This window comes from Brachyistius frenatus, unplaced genomic scaffold (assembly GCF_029030835.1).
Source record: "Brachyistius frenatus isolate BFR_SWC_R1_liver_20210118 unplaced genomic scaffold, ASM2903083v1 Contig_413, whole genome shotgun sequence".
NCBI lineage: Eukaryota > Metazoa > Chordata > Actinopteri > Embiotocidae > Brachyistius > Brachyistius frenatus.
In genome coordinates this window covers 9,800-26,695 of record NW_027211012.1, presented here as the reverse complement: position 1 = coordinate 26,695, position 16,896 = coordinate 9,800, and the positions used below count along the sequence as shown (strand labels likewise).

The 16,896-nt window shown below is 45.9% G+C and overlaps 1 protein-coding gene across 1 annotated transcript; it reads left to right on the top strand.

Annotated features, from left to right (window-relative positions):
* Positions 1-1,632: 1,632 nt before the first annotated feature.
* LOC138636896 (high affinity cGMP-specific 3',5'-cyclic phosphodiesterase 9A-like) lies at positions 1,633-15,094 on the top strand. The gene is made up of 6 exons (XM_069725198.1): positions 1,633-1,896; positions 5,629-5,699; positions 6,367-6,444; positions 11,020-11,063; positions 14,047-14,101; positions 14,724-15,094. Exons 1-6 carry the CDS (start codon positions 1,834-1,836, stop codon positions 15,010-15,012), a joined length of 600 nt encoding a protein of 199 aa, XP_069581299.1. The 5' UTR covers positions 1,633-1,833; the 3' UTR covers positions 15,013-15,094.
* The last annotated feature ends 1,802 nt before the right edge of the window (positions 15,095-16,896 follow it).

Here is a 16,896-nt window from a genome sequence, read left to right as displayed (position 1 = left end):
TCCCGACCTCGCTTAAGATCTACGATCAGCTGGAGGTGATGTCACCAGTAAACATGGTCTCAGTGTCCCTCTGCTCCTCACTGATGGCGTCCAATAATGAACACAAAGGAATAATAATCATTTGATCCATAATTAATGTATGAGCTATTGAGTTATGGTCACAGATGTGTTTTGTGATGTCACAGTTATCTTTGACCACCAAACTCTGATCACTTCATCCTTCAGTCAAAGTGAATGTTTGTGCCAAATGTGAAGAAATTCCTTTGAGGCGTTCCTGAGATCTCACATTCACTACAATAGGAAAGATGCGAGGTCACAGCGAACCTGATCTCTGACCTCTGACCTTTGACCACCAAGATTTAATCACTTAATCGTTGAGACCGAGTGAACATTTGTGCCAAATGTGAAGACATTACTTCCAAGTGTTCCCCAGATATCGAGCTCATGAGTCTGGGTTCATGTGAGGTGACTTTTGACCTTTGACCTTTTGAGCTTAAACTCTAATCACTTCCTCCCTGAGTCCACATGTATGTTTGTGCCACATCTGAAGAGATGTTCTCAAGGAGTTCCTCACATATTGTGTTCACAGCAGGAAAATGATGTGAACTCACTGAGACCGTGACCTCTGACCTTTGACCACCAAAACTTATCAGCTCATCCAGTCAAAGTGGATGTTTGTGCCTCATGGTGGTCCTGAGATATTGTTGGCTGGAGAGAACCTTGAACTCTGACCTTTGACCTCTGATGACCAGCATTTGTGAATAACGTGAAACGTTTGCTGCAGGTCTCCCTGAAACATAGTGTGGCATGATGGTAACCATGGAAACCTCTTTCTGTAGCACCCTGTACGTTTAATGACTTCTGAGTTACCTGAATAATGTAAGTTGTTAATAAGGACACATTGTGGGTTGCCAGGTTGCTGAGAAATCCGCATGTCTGCTTGTTTAATATTAATGCAGTTCAAATTGCAATTTAATTGTCATTGAGTCCCATTGGATGCTCTTAAAATCTTTTAATCCTGCAGTTTGTAGTTTTGTGTGTTGATAAATTGTGTTTTGATCCAGATCATCTGAAGCCCGTTTTCAGAAGTGATGAGTCCGATAAATATTCTAACAGCCCATAATGATGGAAAGTTATATTAACGTCATTAATTATGACCTCTTTACAATTTTTTTAAAGCTTTACAATTGTTTCATAATCTGTTAATATTTAATTACTATTAATAATAATTACCCATAGTTATGATTACATTTACATTGTTATTTTTCATTGTACGTATTTAATCTTAAATCTTTTTACATTTGAACTGTTGAACTTGTTGGTCATAGGTGAAGCACTTTGTGTGGCGCACATACCAACCGAACCAGAACCGGACCAGATGCCATCACTGGTCCTCTGAACTTTGTCTTCAGAATGAGTCACTTCCGGTGCAGCAGAGCCGACAGGTGACCTCTCACCTGTCTCGGACAGGTGGAAGTCTGGTCTGATTCAGTGCGTTTCTGCGGCCCACGTGCGCTCCTGTTTGTGCACTGTTTGTGCGTGAGCGCGTGCCAGTGTGATGGGGCGCGAGCGCGGACCCAGCACGTCTGTAGTAATTGAGAGGCGGGGGCGCGCGCGGACCCAGGCTTTATGAGATGCGGTCAGAGAGGAAGGTGTCAGAGCGGAGAGAAGCCCGGGAAAGAACAGACGGTGTGTGAGCAGCATACGGGCAGGGGGATGCTGTCGGACCGCTGACCCACCTGCTGCCTCTCTCGGTTCGGTTTAACGGCGGCACGGAGCCCGGAACAGGAACCGCACAGCGACGCGCCGACGCCGGGGAAAGAAGAGGGGACGATGGGCTCCGCTTCGTCCTCCTACCGGGTCATCTACCTGGACGTGGACGGCAGGATCCAGAAGGTGGGACACCTGGAGACACCTAGTTTTATTCCAGAGACACACAGTACCATGAAAACTAAATGATCTTGATTGGTGGTTTCTGTTTAGGATAATTATTTATTCTACGAACTGAAGCTTTCATGTGCTAAATATTTATTAACTAATAGAGAAATGTGACATTGTCCATTGAGAAGTAACTCAGCAGGTTAAAACATGCCGCAGCCTGTGCAGTAATATTACAGCATGACGCAGGTGGAAGGACTTTCACATATCTTATCTATTAATGTTTCATGTTTTAATATATGAATGTGAGGAAAACTGCATCTATGCTGGTGATAAGAACAAACTAAGGGTCACTTTAAGTGCAGAACAGACTGCAGACATGTTACCTGAGTGTATCAGCGCTGCTGTTCTGGTTCTGTTCTGGATAAATACAAGGCAATAATCTGTTGTCATCATTGATGGAGCAGCTGAGCTCAGCTAACACACAAAAACAGCATCACAGCCTTTTTGTAAAGGAGAAAAATATGTCACAGAGAGATGCTTGAATTATGTGTCATTAATAACTGACAGTAAATTCTGGCTGGTGGGCTTTCAATCTGTCAGTCACAGTGAATATAGTGAGGACTTTATTAGCTAACAAGATTATAGTTAAAATCATAAAACAGCACTACGTGGCTGGACCATGCTCGAGAGCTTTTAATTTGAAACCAGGGCTTTTCATTTGAAACTAGGGCTTTTAATTTGAAACTAGGGCTTTTAATTTGAAACTAGGGCTTTTAATTTGAAACTAGGGCTTTTAATTTAAAACTAGGGCTTTTAATTTGAAACTAGGGCTTTTAATTTGAAATGGACACAGTGTCAGCATTCAGCCGATGGATGAACCCGATCACCCATTCACTCAGTGTGTCTCCAGGACGGGCCCTTCTGTGCTAGCACACGTTAGCATGCTGAAGTCCAAACTGTCCTGTCACACGTCCAACACAGTGAGGGGGCGTGGTTGAGTCAGGTGACCGTCCGTCCACGCACACTGGAGGTTCCTCTGAGGATCTCCACACTGGAGGTTTTAACCTGGAAACGAACAGCAGGGGGAAGGTGAAATACACATAAAATACACATTACATACACACTACATACACGTTAAATACATATTAAATACACATTAAATACACATTAGATTCACACTACATACACACTACATACACATTAAATACACATTAGATACACACTACATACACATTAAATACACACTACATACACATTAAATACACACTACATACACATTAAATACACACTACATGGGTTTGCTCCCTGCAGTTGGTCTCTGTGTGTTTTTGGCCTTTTGTTGTCTCCGTCCCTCTTCAGGCTCCTGAGATCTGTCCAGTGTTCCCTGCTCAGGTCTGAATGTATCTGTATTTGCATGACAGTGGTGTGGGGGATGTACACAGCAGTACAAAGTAGAAGAGCTCGTCAACCAGCCGAGAGACTGTTTCTGTCTGTCCTCTGGAGGCGCTGTCTTCATGTCCCCTGAGACACGTCATCTACATCCAGCTCCGTCTCTACTGGTCCTCTGGCTCTATGTCAGCTCTTTTATTCTAGTTTATTAATATAAAAGAGTCCGTTTTATGTTCAGTAAAGTTCAGCAGTGGATGAAGATAAATGTGTTTGATGAGTCGCTGTGGACATGGATAGATTAATGGTAGGAGTGAAAACAGGAAATACAATATATGAGGTTCATTATTTTATCTGAGGTTCATCATTTAATCTGAGGTTCATCATTTAATCTGAGGTTTATTATTTAATATGAGGTTCAATTATTTAATGAGGTTTATTGATTTAATATGAGATTTATCCTTTAATCTGAGGTTCATTATTTAATGAGGTTCAATGATTTAATCTGAGGTTCATCCTTTAATCTGAGGTTCAATGATTTAATCTGAGATTCATTATTCAATCTCAGGTTTAGTGATTTAATCTGTTGATCATTGATTTAATCTGATGTCCATCATTTAATCTGAGACTCAGTGATTTAATCTGAGGTTCATTATTTAATATGAGGTTCAATTATTTAATCTGAGGTTCAGTGATTTAATACCAGGTTCATTATTTAATCTGAGGTTCAATTATTTAATCTGAGGTTCAATGATTTAATCTGACATTTATCCTTTAATCTGAGGTTCAGTGATTTAATCTGAGGTTCATTAACTAGAGGAACAAGAAGAACGAGAGGAACCACAAGAACCAGAAGAACCAGAGGAACCAGAAGAATCAGAAGAACCAGAGGACCCAGAAGAACCCAGTGCTGCTTCATTAAGGACAGAAAAGAAGTAGAATAAGGATTTGAGAAGTTCTCCAGATGAAGTTGTTGAGTTCACCTCCATCTGATCTGAGCACGTGACAAACGTCCTGCATTATCTGGTGATTTAAAAGTTGGTGAGTAAAAGTTGCTGATTGACTGTCGGTGAGGACAGGCCGTTTTATTTCTGTCCTGAGGACGTAGGTGAGAGTCAGACTGAGGACCTCATCGGAAAGCTTTGAATCTGATTCCTCTCTGATCTGCAGCCACACTGTTGCTCTGCCATGATCCTTCCCCATTACAGACACACACGGTGGTGTATTGTGACTCCGTCCCACTCACTCCTCATGAAAGGTGATGAATCAACAGCTGGAAAGAAGTGAAGCCTGCACTCCTCCTGTGTGAGTGACATTTAGTGGCCAGCAGTGTGAAACGACATGTTTAAAAGATTAAACTGTATGTGTGTGATACAGTTATGTGTCTTTGTTAGCAACCAGTGGGCTCGAAGCTAAGACACAGAACTAGTGGATATTTGTCTAAAATCCCTCCCTGGTGTCTGTAAAGTGCACTACACAGGAAGTCTACCCTTTTGTGTGAATATCTGTGCACTGAGTGTGAAACATATGCACCATACTGCATACTGCACAGTACAATCACAAAACCCTGCCCTCCTTGTGAATCAGGCCCTCCATAGACTCCCATTCAACTTCTCTCATCAAATCCAAAGTGAATAAAATGTGTCCATCAGTTATCTCGGTGTTGTTAGCTAAAGTCACTCCTTCTTATTAGTTTTCTGGAGGTCCATCTGAAAATAATCCCTCATTCATTAGAAAAGAAGATTCAAGAAGACCTGTTTTTGGGGGCGTGTCTGTTTGATTGACAGGCCTGTGGTGCAGTCAGGTTACAGCTATCGGTGGGCGGGACGTAGTATCGTCAGGTTTCCAATCAGATCGGTCAGATCCACCGCTGGCTCCTCCCCCAGCTCATCCAAATATGGTCACTTCCTGCTCCAAACCACTCTGAACTAGCAAGATGGTGACGGACAGAATCTGAACTGGAGGATTCATAACGTTCACAAACCAACGATGACATCACTGATGGGTTGATACTTGTGTTCATCACTTTTAGAAGGATTTATATTCATATTCATCACAGTCTTCTTCTTTAGCTTGAATAAAATTACACCTGCTCCAGGTAGCCCCTTCTTCATTTTAAAGAGTGATCCTGTTCCTCTGAGGTGAAGCTTTGATTGAAGCTGGTTATTAAAAATACTCCAACAACCCTGAGCTGGTGTGATCCAAATATCTAATCATCTGGTCTTTACTTTCACCTGCTCTTCACAGAACGATGTCATTTTGTTGTCAACAGGTTCATATGCAGATATAATATTTTCATTCCGTCAGATGTTCGGGTCATAGATTATAAATGATGATGTCATCTTTGTTGTTTTCCCTCAGGTGGTGTTCAGTCGATTCTGTAGCCCGTGTGACATCAAAGAGCTGTTCTGTACAGCGCTGGGTGTGCCCAGGTAACACACACACACACACACACACACACACACACACACACACACACACACACACACACACACACACACACACACACACACACACACACACACACATATGATAATTAGCTCCCATGAAAGTAGGCCTTCTATAATGATTCATCTTGTGTGAATAATACAGGAGTTCTATATATATATTTAATTGTGTTTTTACAACGTGGTCACCACCTGAATCATACCACCTGTGTCAGCCACACATCTGCTCACTAATTATCCTCATTATGTTGTATGATCCTTTTATGATCCTACATGTAGCAGACAGGGAGATGAAGAGGTGCACCTGTGAGTCCCACAACACCTGATCACCTCTGACCCTTTATCTGTTAATTCAACTCATCAGTGTATCCAGTCAACTGTACCACACAATACAGTCACACCTGGCATGAAGACAAACCGTCTCCTCACAGAGCGGTCAGACACCCTCCTCGTTACCTCGTTACCTCTAAAATATAATATAATTTCATTATGCAGGTCTCATAGACTTTACAAATGTTATCAGATGAATTCTGACAGTAAACAAGCCTTTTATTCAGCTCCATAACTACAGTGATGTGCTCTTATATCCTGCATGTTAGGATTCAAATGTCTGCACGACAGATCTGTCATTCTTCTTTTTGTTTTCACGCAGAAACACAAACCTGTCTTTGCTGGATTCCTCCGGAGCCATGGTGTCCATCGACCCCACCATGCCACACAACACAGAGAGGTAGGAAACACTGTCTGTATGGGTTCTTTGATTGTTCAGTCAACAAAGCTGCTGTCTAATTTAAAGACACATTGGCTGACTGTAAATCCTGGTGTGTCCAACATGAGCTGCCATGACATGCAGTGTGCACGTTTGTGAGAAGACACAGCTGTAGCTGAGTCTGAGTCCTCAGAGTCACAAACAAAAACAGCTTCTCTGACAAATGTCTGTGTGAGAAATGGATAAAACAATAAACCAGTGTGTAACGTGAGTGTGTTACCGCGGTGGGTTCTCGGGCACAAATCATACCCCAAGCACCGGTCTCAGTCCAATCGGTTTTATTTCCAGTTGAATCCACCCCACCTCAGTGCTTGCGCTGTCCTGCCGCGCTACCCCCCCCCCCAGGCTATGATAGCAGCAGTCTTGTCCACCTGAGGGCTCACCTGCCCGCCGCCCAAGTGGTACCCCAGATATCGTACCTCCCTCCGTCCAACGCACACTTTCCTGGGTTGGCGGTGAGCCCAGCCTGCCTCAGGGACTCCAGCACCGCGCCCACCTGCTGCACATGCTCCGCCCAGGTGGTGCTGTGGATGATGACATCAACCAGGTAGGCTGCAGCGTGTGGACGCAGCACCTGGTCCATGAGGTGTTGGAAAGTGGCCGGGGCACCGAACAACCCAAAGCGAAGTGTGGTGTATTGGTATAATCCAAACGGAGTGGAGAAGGCCGTTTTTTCCTTGGACTCTGGCGAGAGAGGAATCTACCAGTAGCTCTTGGTTAAATCCAGTGTCATGAACAAACGCGCAGTGCCCAGCCGGTCCAGGAGTTTGTCGACCCGGGTCATTGGATACACATCAAATCGTGACACATCATTCACCCTGCGATAGTCCACACAGAACCGTATAGATCCATCCTTCTTGACAACAAGAACAATGGGGCTACACCAGACACTGTTGGACTCTTCTATTACTCCCATCTCCAACATAGCAGCCAATTCCCTCTGAACCACTTTTCTTTTGTGTTCAGGTAACCTGTAGGGCCACAACTGCACCGTCACACCTGGAGACGTCTCAATGTGGTGTGCCAAGAGGTTTGTGCGTCCTGGCAGGAGGGAGAACACGTCAGCAAACTGCTTCTGCAACTGGGCAACGTCTGTTCTGGGCGTCATAAGGGAGCGAGGCAGGATTGGTAGATTTTGGAACCTCTGGCCCCAACTCCTCTCTCTCAGATACAGCAGACACCAGAGAAACAGACTCCACCTCTCTCCATATTTTTAGGAGGTTGAGGTGGTAGATCTGTGTAGCTCCGCCCCTGTCAGAACGCACCACCTCATAGTCGACGACACCTACTCGCCGTGTGACCACAAAGGGCCCTTGCCACTTGGCGAGGAGTTTTGAGCTGGAAGATGGAAGCAATACAAGTACCTTTTCTCCCGGTGTGAATTGCCTCAGCTTGGCCCCTCTGTTGTGGATGTTCCTGGGCCTGGAGCAAATTCTCCCGTGACATCTGACCCAGTGTGTGGAGTTTTGCTCGCAGGTCCAGGACATATTGAATTTCACTTTTTCTGGGGCTTGGACCATCCTCCCAGTTTTCCTTAAGCAGGTCGAGCACCCCCCGTGGTTTCCTGCCAAACAGCAGTTCAAAGGGAGAAAATCCCGTCGAGGCCTGGGGAACCTCCTGCACTGGAAACAACAGAGGATCAAGCCATTTATTCAGACGCTCCACAAGACCGTCAGTCTGTGGGTGATAAACACTGGTCCGAATAGACTTAATGCCCAGTAATCCGTAAAGCTCCCTCAGTGTTCGTGACATGAACTGGGTGCCCTGGTCAGTCAGAATCTCTTTCGGGATTCCGACTCGGGAGATGACCTGAAACAGAGCCTGCACGACACTCTTTGCAGAAATGTTGCACAATGGCACTGCCTCGGGATATCATATTGCGTAATCCACCAGAACTAACAAAGCAATATCCATGTGCACTCCGGTGAAATGGCCCGATGAAGTCCATGCCAATTCTCTCAAATGGGACCTCCATTAATGGTAGAGGACGCAACGGCGCCCTCGGAATGGCCGGCTGGTTTACCAGTTGACACTCTGGGCAGGATGGACACCAACGGCGCACATCCCCCCGGATACCCGGCCAATAAAATCGGGTCATTATCCAGTCCAGTATTTTAGCATATCCCATGTGGCCACCCATCGGGTTATACTATAAACTATACTATTCTATTATTCTATTATTATCTTATTGCTTCTGTATGCTGCTGTAGTGAAAAAAATTCCCCTCGGGGATTAATAAAGTAACTACCTAACCTATAGTGAGCCGCCTGGAAAATGATTTCACCATTTCACCATTGCCTAATGTACACCCCCCTGGATCCTTACCGGAACGCGGTACATCATTCCTGGACTGGGGGAGGGTGTTGGAGGGCCGGCAACCCGAACTGTCTGGCCCACTTCCCTCCGGAAGTGCCCGGGCTGCCCAGATCTCCAACACTCCTGCCCTGACGGTTGAGGGGCCCCCTATAGGTGGGAAGAGTGCTGGCGCCGGGAACTGAAGGAGGGGTAGCGACCAAGGAGCTGGTAGGGGCTGAGCCAGGAACTGCTGCCGTAACCCCCTCCGAGGGGCGGCAGTCGGTCAGACTGAAGCGAGCGGGTGGCTGCCGTCCCTGTGATGCTGGAATGGACAGCGAGGTGGTCCTCTGCCAAGGTGATGGTGGCCTCCAGCGCCGAAGGGTGGGGGCAGCGGACCCACGCTGACGTCCTGGCCGACAGACCCTCCACGAACTGCTCGACGACCACCTTCTCAATCACCGCCTGCACCCTTTCCTGTGTTCCCCTGCTGCAGCCACCTGGTTGCTGCGTCCCTCAGCCGCTGTGTGTACGCGAAGGGCCGGTCCTCGGGCCCCAGCCTGCCCTCCCGGAAGTTCCTTCGATGGTCCTCCGGGGACAGGCCCAGCCGGTCCATGATGGCTCTCTTCACTACTGTGTAGACATGTCTGACCCCCGGGTGCAGCCCCAAGTCCGCTGTTTGTGCCTCCCCAGCCAGGAGAAGCAAGAGCCGCACCTCCCACTCTGCTGCCGGCCAGCCACATGCCCTCGCCATCGCTTCGTACATCTCCTGAAATGATTGGACATCGTCTGTTGGAGTCATTTTGTGCAGGATCACCCCTGCTAATGACGAGGGGCCCTATATTCAGGCTGCGAGCTGCTCCAGTGCGCAGGCCTGCTGCTCCGCCTGGGCCTTAAGCGCCCCTTGGAGCTGCCTATTGGCCTCCGCTTGATCGCTCTGCATGGCCGCGATCGCTCTGCATGGCCGCAATCCCCCCCAGCATTTGACCCAGCGTGATGACTGGTTGTACTGGCATCTCCGAGTGCTGTCCGTCCGAATCCATGTGCCGCCCCACTTTGGGCGCTAGTGTAACGTGAGTGTATTACCACGGTGGGTTCTCGGGCACAAATCACACCCCAGTTCAACTCAGTTCAATCGGGTTTATTTCCAGTTCAATTCACCCCGCCACCGCGTCTGTGCTCTTCTGCCGCGCCTCCGAGAGCGTCCATCTCAACGTCTGGCTATGCCTCCACGCACTCCCCTCTCCGGCGTGTCACTGCTCCATTTATGGGGAGAGAGAGACGATCAGTAAAATCAGGCTCAGCTGGGCTAATTACGCCTCTTCCCTGCACCATTCCCTGAACCACTCCCCCAATCTATCCCCCCGCAGCTGAGCCAAACCACACCCCTCCACCACACAGTGAATCCTGCTGGAGGTCTGTCTCTTCAGTAGGTAGAGGTCTGTCTCAAGTCTGGGGAGGAGCCAGCGGTGGATCTGACTGATCTGATTGGAGACCTGACGATACTACGTCCCGCCCACCGATAGCTGTAACCTGATTGCACCACAGGCCTGTCAATCAAACAGACACACCCCCAAAAACAGGTCTTCTTGAATCTTCTTTTCTAATGAATGAGGGATTATTTTCAGATGGACCTCCAGAAAACTAAGAAGAAGGAGTGACTTTAGCTAACAACACCGAGATAACTGATGGACACATTTTATTCACTTTGGATTTGATGAGAGAAGTTGAATGGGAGTCTATGGAGCCGGAGGCTTTTTGGAGCCGACCTCTAGCGGCACTCGCTGGTATTGCAGTTTAAAGAAACATGTTGTAAAATCTATATTCAGTCCGAGATAATGATTCTAAGATTTGAGTCAGTGAATCCGACCTTCTAAACTCCATCTGTGAAGACGTGTTTTCACCTTTACGACAGGTGAAGCTTTAACTCTTTGATGTGTTTTATGGTCCCGAGATGACAAACCCAGTGGAGACAATGCAGGTCAGGTCCCTTCACCTGAATGAACGTAGAGCCACTCCCAACACAGTCCACAGTTATCAATAACACACATGACAGGTGTGTGTGTGTGTGTTATCTTATCTTATCTGAGGTTCAATCTGAAATGTCTTTTTGACAAACATCATCTGACTGTTGTTTATCTTCCTCGTAAACGTGTGTGTTTGTGTGTTTGTGTGTCATCCTGTTTGGCTGAACGAGCAGCTGAACTCACCTGTACCGCTGTATGTGTGTCATTTGTGTTGAAGGTCACCATACCGAGTGGTGCCGATGACCGGAGGACAGCTGGCTGGTGAGTTTCACACACACACACACACACACACACACACACACACACACACACACACACACACACACACACACACACACACACACACACACACACACACACACACACACACACACACACACACACACACACACGGTAGGGGTATCACGTGACTGTGAGCATGAAGTTCTGTGAGTGTGTAGAAAATAGTAAGAAGTGTGTCTGTTATGTTTAATACACACTCAGCTTTTATGTTAAACTGTTTTCATTTAATTAGTGAATAAAATCCTCTGAGTTACATTATTGTGCTCATTTCTCAAAAAAGTGGTCAGAAATAAAAGCACATGAAGCATTGATTGTTATCATTTGTTTCAGCTTTAATGTCCTGACTTTAACAACCGTGATGTGTCAAAGTGACTAAATTTCAATGTGTTCCGTCAAAACAGTTCCTGTATATTTAATTACTATATATTTATATGTTGTGAGCGGCGTATTGTCATTTTGGAAAAGCATGTTGCCATGGCAACCACAGTTCAGGTGGTCCCGGTAGAACTCGATGTAGACAGTCTGACTCTGGGGGACGGACTCACGGTGACACAAAGAAAACCCAGCTGGTGTCTCCTGACTGGACAATCCTTCTTCTTCGGTCTTGGATGGTGAAGCTCCGCCCCTCTTGAAACGTGATGTCATCAGAACATCTCGCCCGGCTTGTCGCTTCTTCGCCGTTTCTGAAGCATTTCGAGGGTTAATCCCCAACTTTTCTGGTTGGGATATATTTACCACCTTCTTAGCCTATTTTATACATCTTTTTTCGTCTTTATTGAAACGTTCCAAAGCAGCATGTTTTATCAAAAATACATATTACATACACACATCAATGAGGCCCATTAAGTTAGGTTGCTGTATTCTCAAAGGTTACAGAGGAAGAAGGCATGCTGGAAAATGATCATTTGTTCCAGTGACATTGCTCCCTGCTGTGTGTGGCTCCCAAACATTTACATCAGGGCCAATCACAATAATGTTGTGCTGTAGGTGTGTGTTGTGTGTGTGTGAGGCCTGCGAGCATGCTGTGATATGAATGTGAGTGTCAAATCTATTCCAACATGCTCTGAACACCTTTGTTGTGGTGCACGCCTGGGAAACATCTATAAAAAGCTCTCTAATCATTCAGAGCCATATAACCTGTTTTATGGTGACTTCACTGAACTCTCCCTCTGCTACTCGTTCTGCCGGTCTGGATCAGTCCTCTCAGATCATCCAGTGTCCTCGGTCACACGCCGTCAGCTGCAGAAAGGCCTTCAGTTAGTGTCAATAATACAACGTGTAGAACCGTAAAGTGAGTAAAGTCTCTAGGATCCAAACAAAGTCTAGTCTTCAGTCTTTAGACGGCATGTTTGTCCTGTTGATTGATGCAGAGCACCATGGCGACGCTGTTTTGAATGTAAATTGGTATTTAATGTCCAGTTGAATCAAAGCATCTCTAACAGTCCAATGGGAAGACTCCAAATCAGGAGCAGCAGCTGCAGCTGGAGACGTCGGCCTGCTGTTGGTCATAATGGAAGTCCAAAAGGCAAAATGACTCTCAGACGTTTTTAAAAGTCACTCAGCTACTAAGTCTGCAGTCAAATCTCATCTTCAAGTCTCCGGTGCTACTTGAGTCCAACGGCCCTCTTTTGATACCGCAAATCTACAAATGTTGGCATGTCGGTGCGGTGCACGGGGCTTTTTCTCTTAGCTTGTGCTGAAAAGCAGTTTTCGTAGATCAACAAGAACCCCATGAACAGGCGAGTCATCAAACATGCAGCGTTGAGTCCGGTCCAGCGGTCGGAGGACAGTTTTCATCAGACCCATCCAGAACCGCACAGACAGGTTGATGATGTTCTACATATTTAATCCCACTTATATTAATAATTAAAACAACCTTCTGATTGAGTTAATGATATAAACATGAAGCTGACTCTTGTCTATTGAATTAAATGTGAGTCAGTCAGTTGGAGCGTCATGATGCAGCAGCCGATCTCAGACATAAAATATAAAAGACATTCAGGGTAACTACAAATTAATTGTAATTAAATGACACAAAGAAGAAACAATTCAAAAGTGTGTTCATCTCCTCATCTGGTTTTGTAACCTAGAAGCTGTGTGAGACCAGAGAGACACTCTGTCATCTACACACTGAAGGTTAATAGGGCAGCACGGTGGTGCAGTGGTTAGCACTGTCGCCTCACAGCAAAAAGGTTCCGGGTTCGAATCCGGTCCTGGGCCTTTCTGTGTGGAGTTTGCATGTTCTCCCTGTGCTTGCGTGGGTTCTCTCCGGGTTCTCCGGCTTCCTCCCATCATCCAAAAACATGCACCTCAGGTCAGGTTACCTGGCGCTGCGCTAGTGGCAGCCTGCTGCAGCATCTCCCCCCTGAGAGCCCCCCTGCTGTAGTGAAGACATTTCCCCTCGGGGATTAATAAAGTCTATAAAATCAAAAAATAATAATAATAAAGCAGGTTACACAAAGCAGCGTAGTTCATTTAATTCATGATTGGAATATAAATTATTCACACTGAAAGCTCCTGATGAATCGACACTGAAGGAAGAATAAGAACACAAATGTTTGGTGAAGTCCTGACAGTATTCTTGTTGAATAATTACAAAATTCTGATAAATATGATTTTTTTTCATTTGTGTGTGTGTTCATATCTGTTTATTTCTGTGTGTGTTCATTTGTGTGTGTGTGTGTGTGTGTGTGTGTGTGTGTGTGTGTGTGTGTGTGTGTGTGTGCGTGCGTGCGTGCGTGTGTGTGTGTGTGTGTGTGTGTGTGTGTGTGTGTTCATATCTGTATGTGTTTGTGAGGACTGTTGGGAAACAGCACTTTAAGCTGCTTCTCTATTAACAATAAAATCTTCTGCCTGTGTGGATCCAAGCTGTTTACTGTCGCACACCTCTGTGTGTGTGTGTGTGTGGGGGGGGGGGAGGGTGTCAGTGTGTAACTCGGCCTCATGCCTGCTCTCTTCTCAGATAAAGAGGAACTCTTTCAGAATGTACTGACGCAGGTAGCAGAGCAGTTTTCAAGGTAAGCAGCAGATAACATGCAGCCGGTTCATGTTCGCTCTTTCCTTCTTCTTCTTCTTCTTCTTCTCTGTCAACAGATTTAATCTGGGTTTCTAGTTTTTAATCAGGTCACCTGTTCTCTGGGTTTTCTGTTTAGAAAGGAAAGTTTTCTGTCTTAGTTTTTAATAATGACAGGAGAGCTGCCTCCCCTCAGCGGAGTGGTCACTCCTCCTTGTGTACACAGTGTTCACCGGCATGTTGGTGTCCGTCTGTCTGTCTGCTGGCTGCTTCTGTTGATCAGAGCGTCTGGATTATGGAATAATTAACAGAGAACATGTGACCTCAGGTGCTGGTTTTGTCTGAGAAAGAGATTTATGTTGAAATCCTGGATCCTTTTTCTTTCCTAACCTGAAGCCGTCGGCTGTTGATGATTTACAGTCGGTTTGTAGATGTGTTCAGCAGAGATCTCTAAAGATATAGCCGAGCCGTGCAGAGATGTTACGGGAAGGCTCGAATGTTGAAATCTCATGAGTTTATTATCAAACAGCTGCAAACATCTGTCTGCAGTGTGGAGATGACACCAGATTTATGTCTCTGATCTTACTCTTCCCGTCTCTCTCCCACCTGCATCCCTCCGTCCGCAGGGCGTTCAAGATCAACGAGCTGAAGACCGAGGTCACCAACCGCCTCGCCATGTTGGAGAAGAGAGTAGAACGTAAGTGTGTCGCCCTCGTGCACTTCGCTCATCAGCTGTTACGCAAACCGCACACACGTTTATCTGAAGGAGGATCACAGAGATTCACCATCAAACCTCCGAAACTCACAGTCACTGAAACACCTCTTCATTTGCACTCTTATGGAAAAGACATTTCAAACATCAATCATTTGATCTGCAAACACGGTAGCTTACTCCTGCTGCGTGCGCATCACTGAGCTGCGTTCAACGGGAGCGTTTCGTTCAACCCTAAATGTTATTGCAGGAGTTGTTGAGACGCGGTGACTGAAGGCCTGAGCTGTGTTTGCATGGCTGAAAGCAGGAGGTTCATCCAAAGGCTGCCTGCGCTCGGCTCCATGTCGGGTCGCTGCCCCTCCGGAGAGCCTCGCAGTCGGCTGGTCCGCCGCTCCGTGGACGTCCGCCTGCAGGTGGCTGCAGCGCATGTTGTGCGTGTTGTGTGAACTTGTGTTCCTCCACAGTTTATGAGGTTGTGATTAGATAAGTGGGAGCCTCTGCTCACCCCCTACGGAGGCTGTTGACCCCTCTGTTGTTAGGATCTCCTGAACATTCACCGTATTTCCGGAGGAATGTTTCATCGTCTTCACACTTGCATAACCCTCGGTGGGAGGTCGTGCGCCGCTGCCCCTCCTCAGCTGACCAGTATCAACGTCCAGGTTTGTTTTTTATTGAGTGCAGCAGGAAGTTAGTTCCTGCTGAAGTTTACATACTTTCAGCTGCTGGTCTGACGAAACGTTGGCACTCAGAGTAGATGTGTCAGTTCTCCTGAGATAAGAGTGGCTGTAAACCAGCATCAATAAAGGTGTTATGATAGCAGGCGTGCTCCTTTATAATGTAGGTCTGAGTGTTCCTTCCGGGACGCTCTGACAGTGATTACCTCCAGGAACATTTAATCAGGCAGCGTTTTGCAATCCTTTCATCCTTCCTCACTGGGATTAAAGTTAAAGGTCAGCTTCAGTATGTGAGATGTTCGTCGGGAGTCTCATCTGTGGACCTGCTGCATCGACTGAACCGAGCTCACCTGTAGACCTTTAATGCTACAGGTGACAGCACAATCATAATACACACACTTTTGACTTTTACCGGTTCACCCTCTTGCCTAATGGGGGATGACAGGCAGAATAACAGAGAAAGTCTTTATTAAATTTGATCAAAGAATAACTTTGAGTTTGATAGACGAAGCGTTGCGGAGAAAATCGGCTTTAAAGTTGCATCAAATGTGCTCGTCGTTACACTGCATGAAGCGCTGCGTCCATCTCCACTCTCCGACTCTCCATCCAATAATAAAAGTCCCGATCGCTTCATAACATGCTGCATAAAAACATAACCAGCAGAACTCACCCTCCCTGATGACACCGCTCGTTTCTCTGTACGATGAAGAGTTTTCATCTAATCCAGATATCAAATCACAGCTGACCTCCGTTGTGTCTCCAACACAGGTCTGACATTACTTCCCACTTTGTATGAAAAATAATAACAATAACATATTATTGGTCCGACACTCCAGCTGAGTTATCACCACATATCTCAGAGCCGTATTCGCTGAATGTGAGTCACTGGTGGGACGCACATCACTTTTATTTTCCGTTAGGCACTAAACAGATATTTTTATATTTGAACAGTCATACAGTGTCTCACAAACATAGTTCAGATATTTCCAGATTCTAGACAACCTCATCTACAAAGCTATAAAAATATATCTCTACTGACAGTATCTGATGGTGAGATACATGTAAAAACAGAACTATTTCATAAGACAAATTATTTTTGTCTTTGATATAAAGTCTTATCTAAAAAAAAAAATCAGTGTTATCAAATGAAATAAAAGATCTGGATAACCGAGACTGTCCTGAAAAAAACTAGATATATCATGAACGGTTAGTTCCAACAAAATGAGCCTGAATACAGCCTGTGGTTCAAAGGGTTAACCACAAAGCTAAATTTCAGTAACAGCTCCACAACTGAGAGACCAGGATGAACAACCTCAGGGTTTATGGATGCTAATATCATATCACCAGACCAGAGGGAGACCTGACAAAACTGAGCTTTTTACTTGCCCCTGATTTAAACCCTGAATTAAAGAG

Excerpts from the sequence above, each read along its gene's own strand:
- LOC138636896 (XM_069725198.1), top strand. The coding sequence starts at position 1,834 with ATGGGCTCCGCTTCGTCCTCCTACCGGGTCATCTACCTGGACGTGGAC. Across the intron at positions 1,897-5,628 it reads TGGACGGCAGGATCCAGAAG|GTGGTGTTCAGTCGATTCTG; the intron begins GTGGGACACCTG and ends GTTTTCCCTCAG. Across the intron at positions 11,064-14,046 it reads GACCGGAGGACAGCTGGCTG|ATAAAGAGGAACTCTTTCAG; the intron begins GTGAGTTTCACA and ends CTCTCTTCTCAG.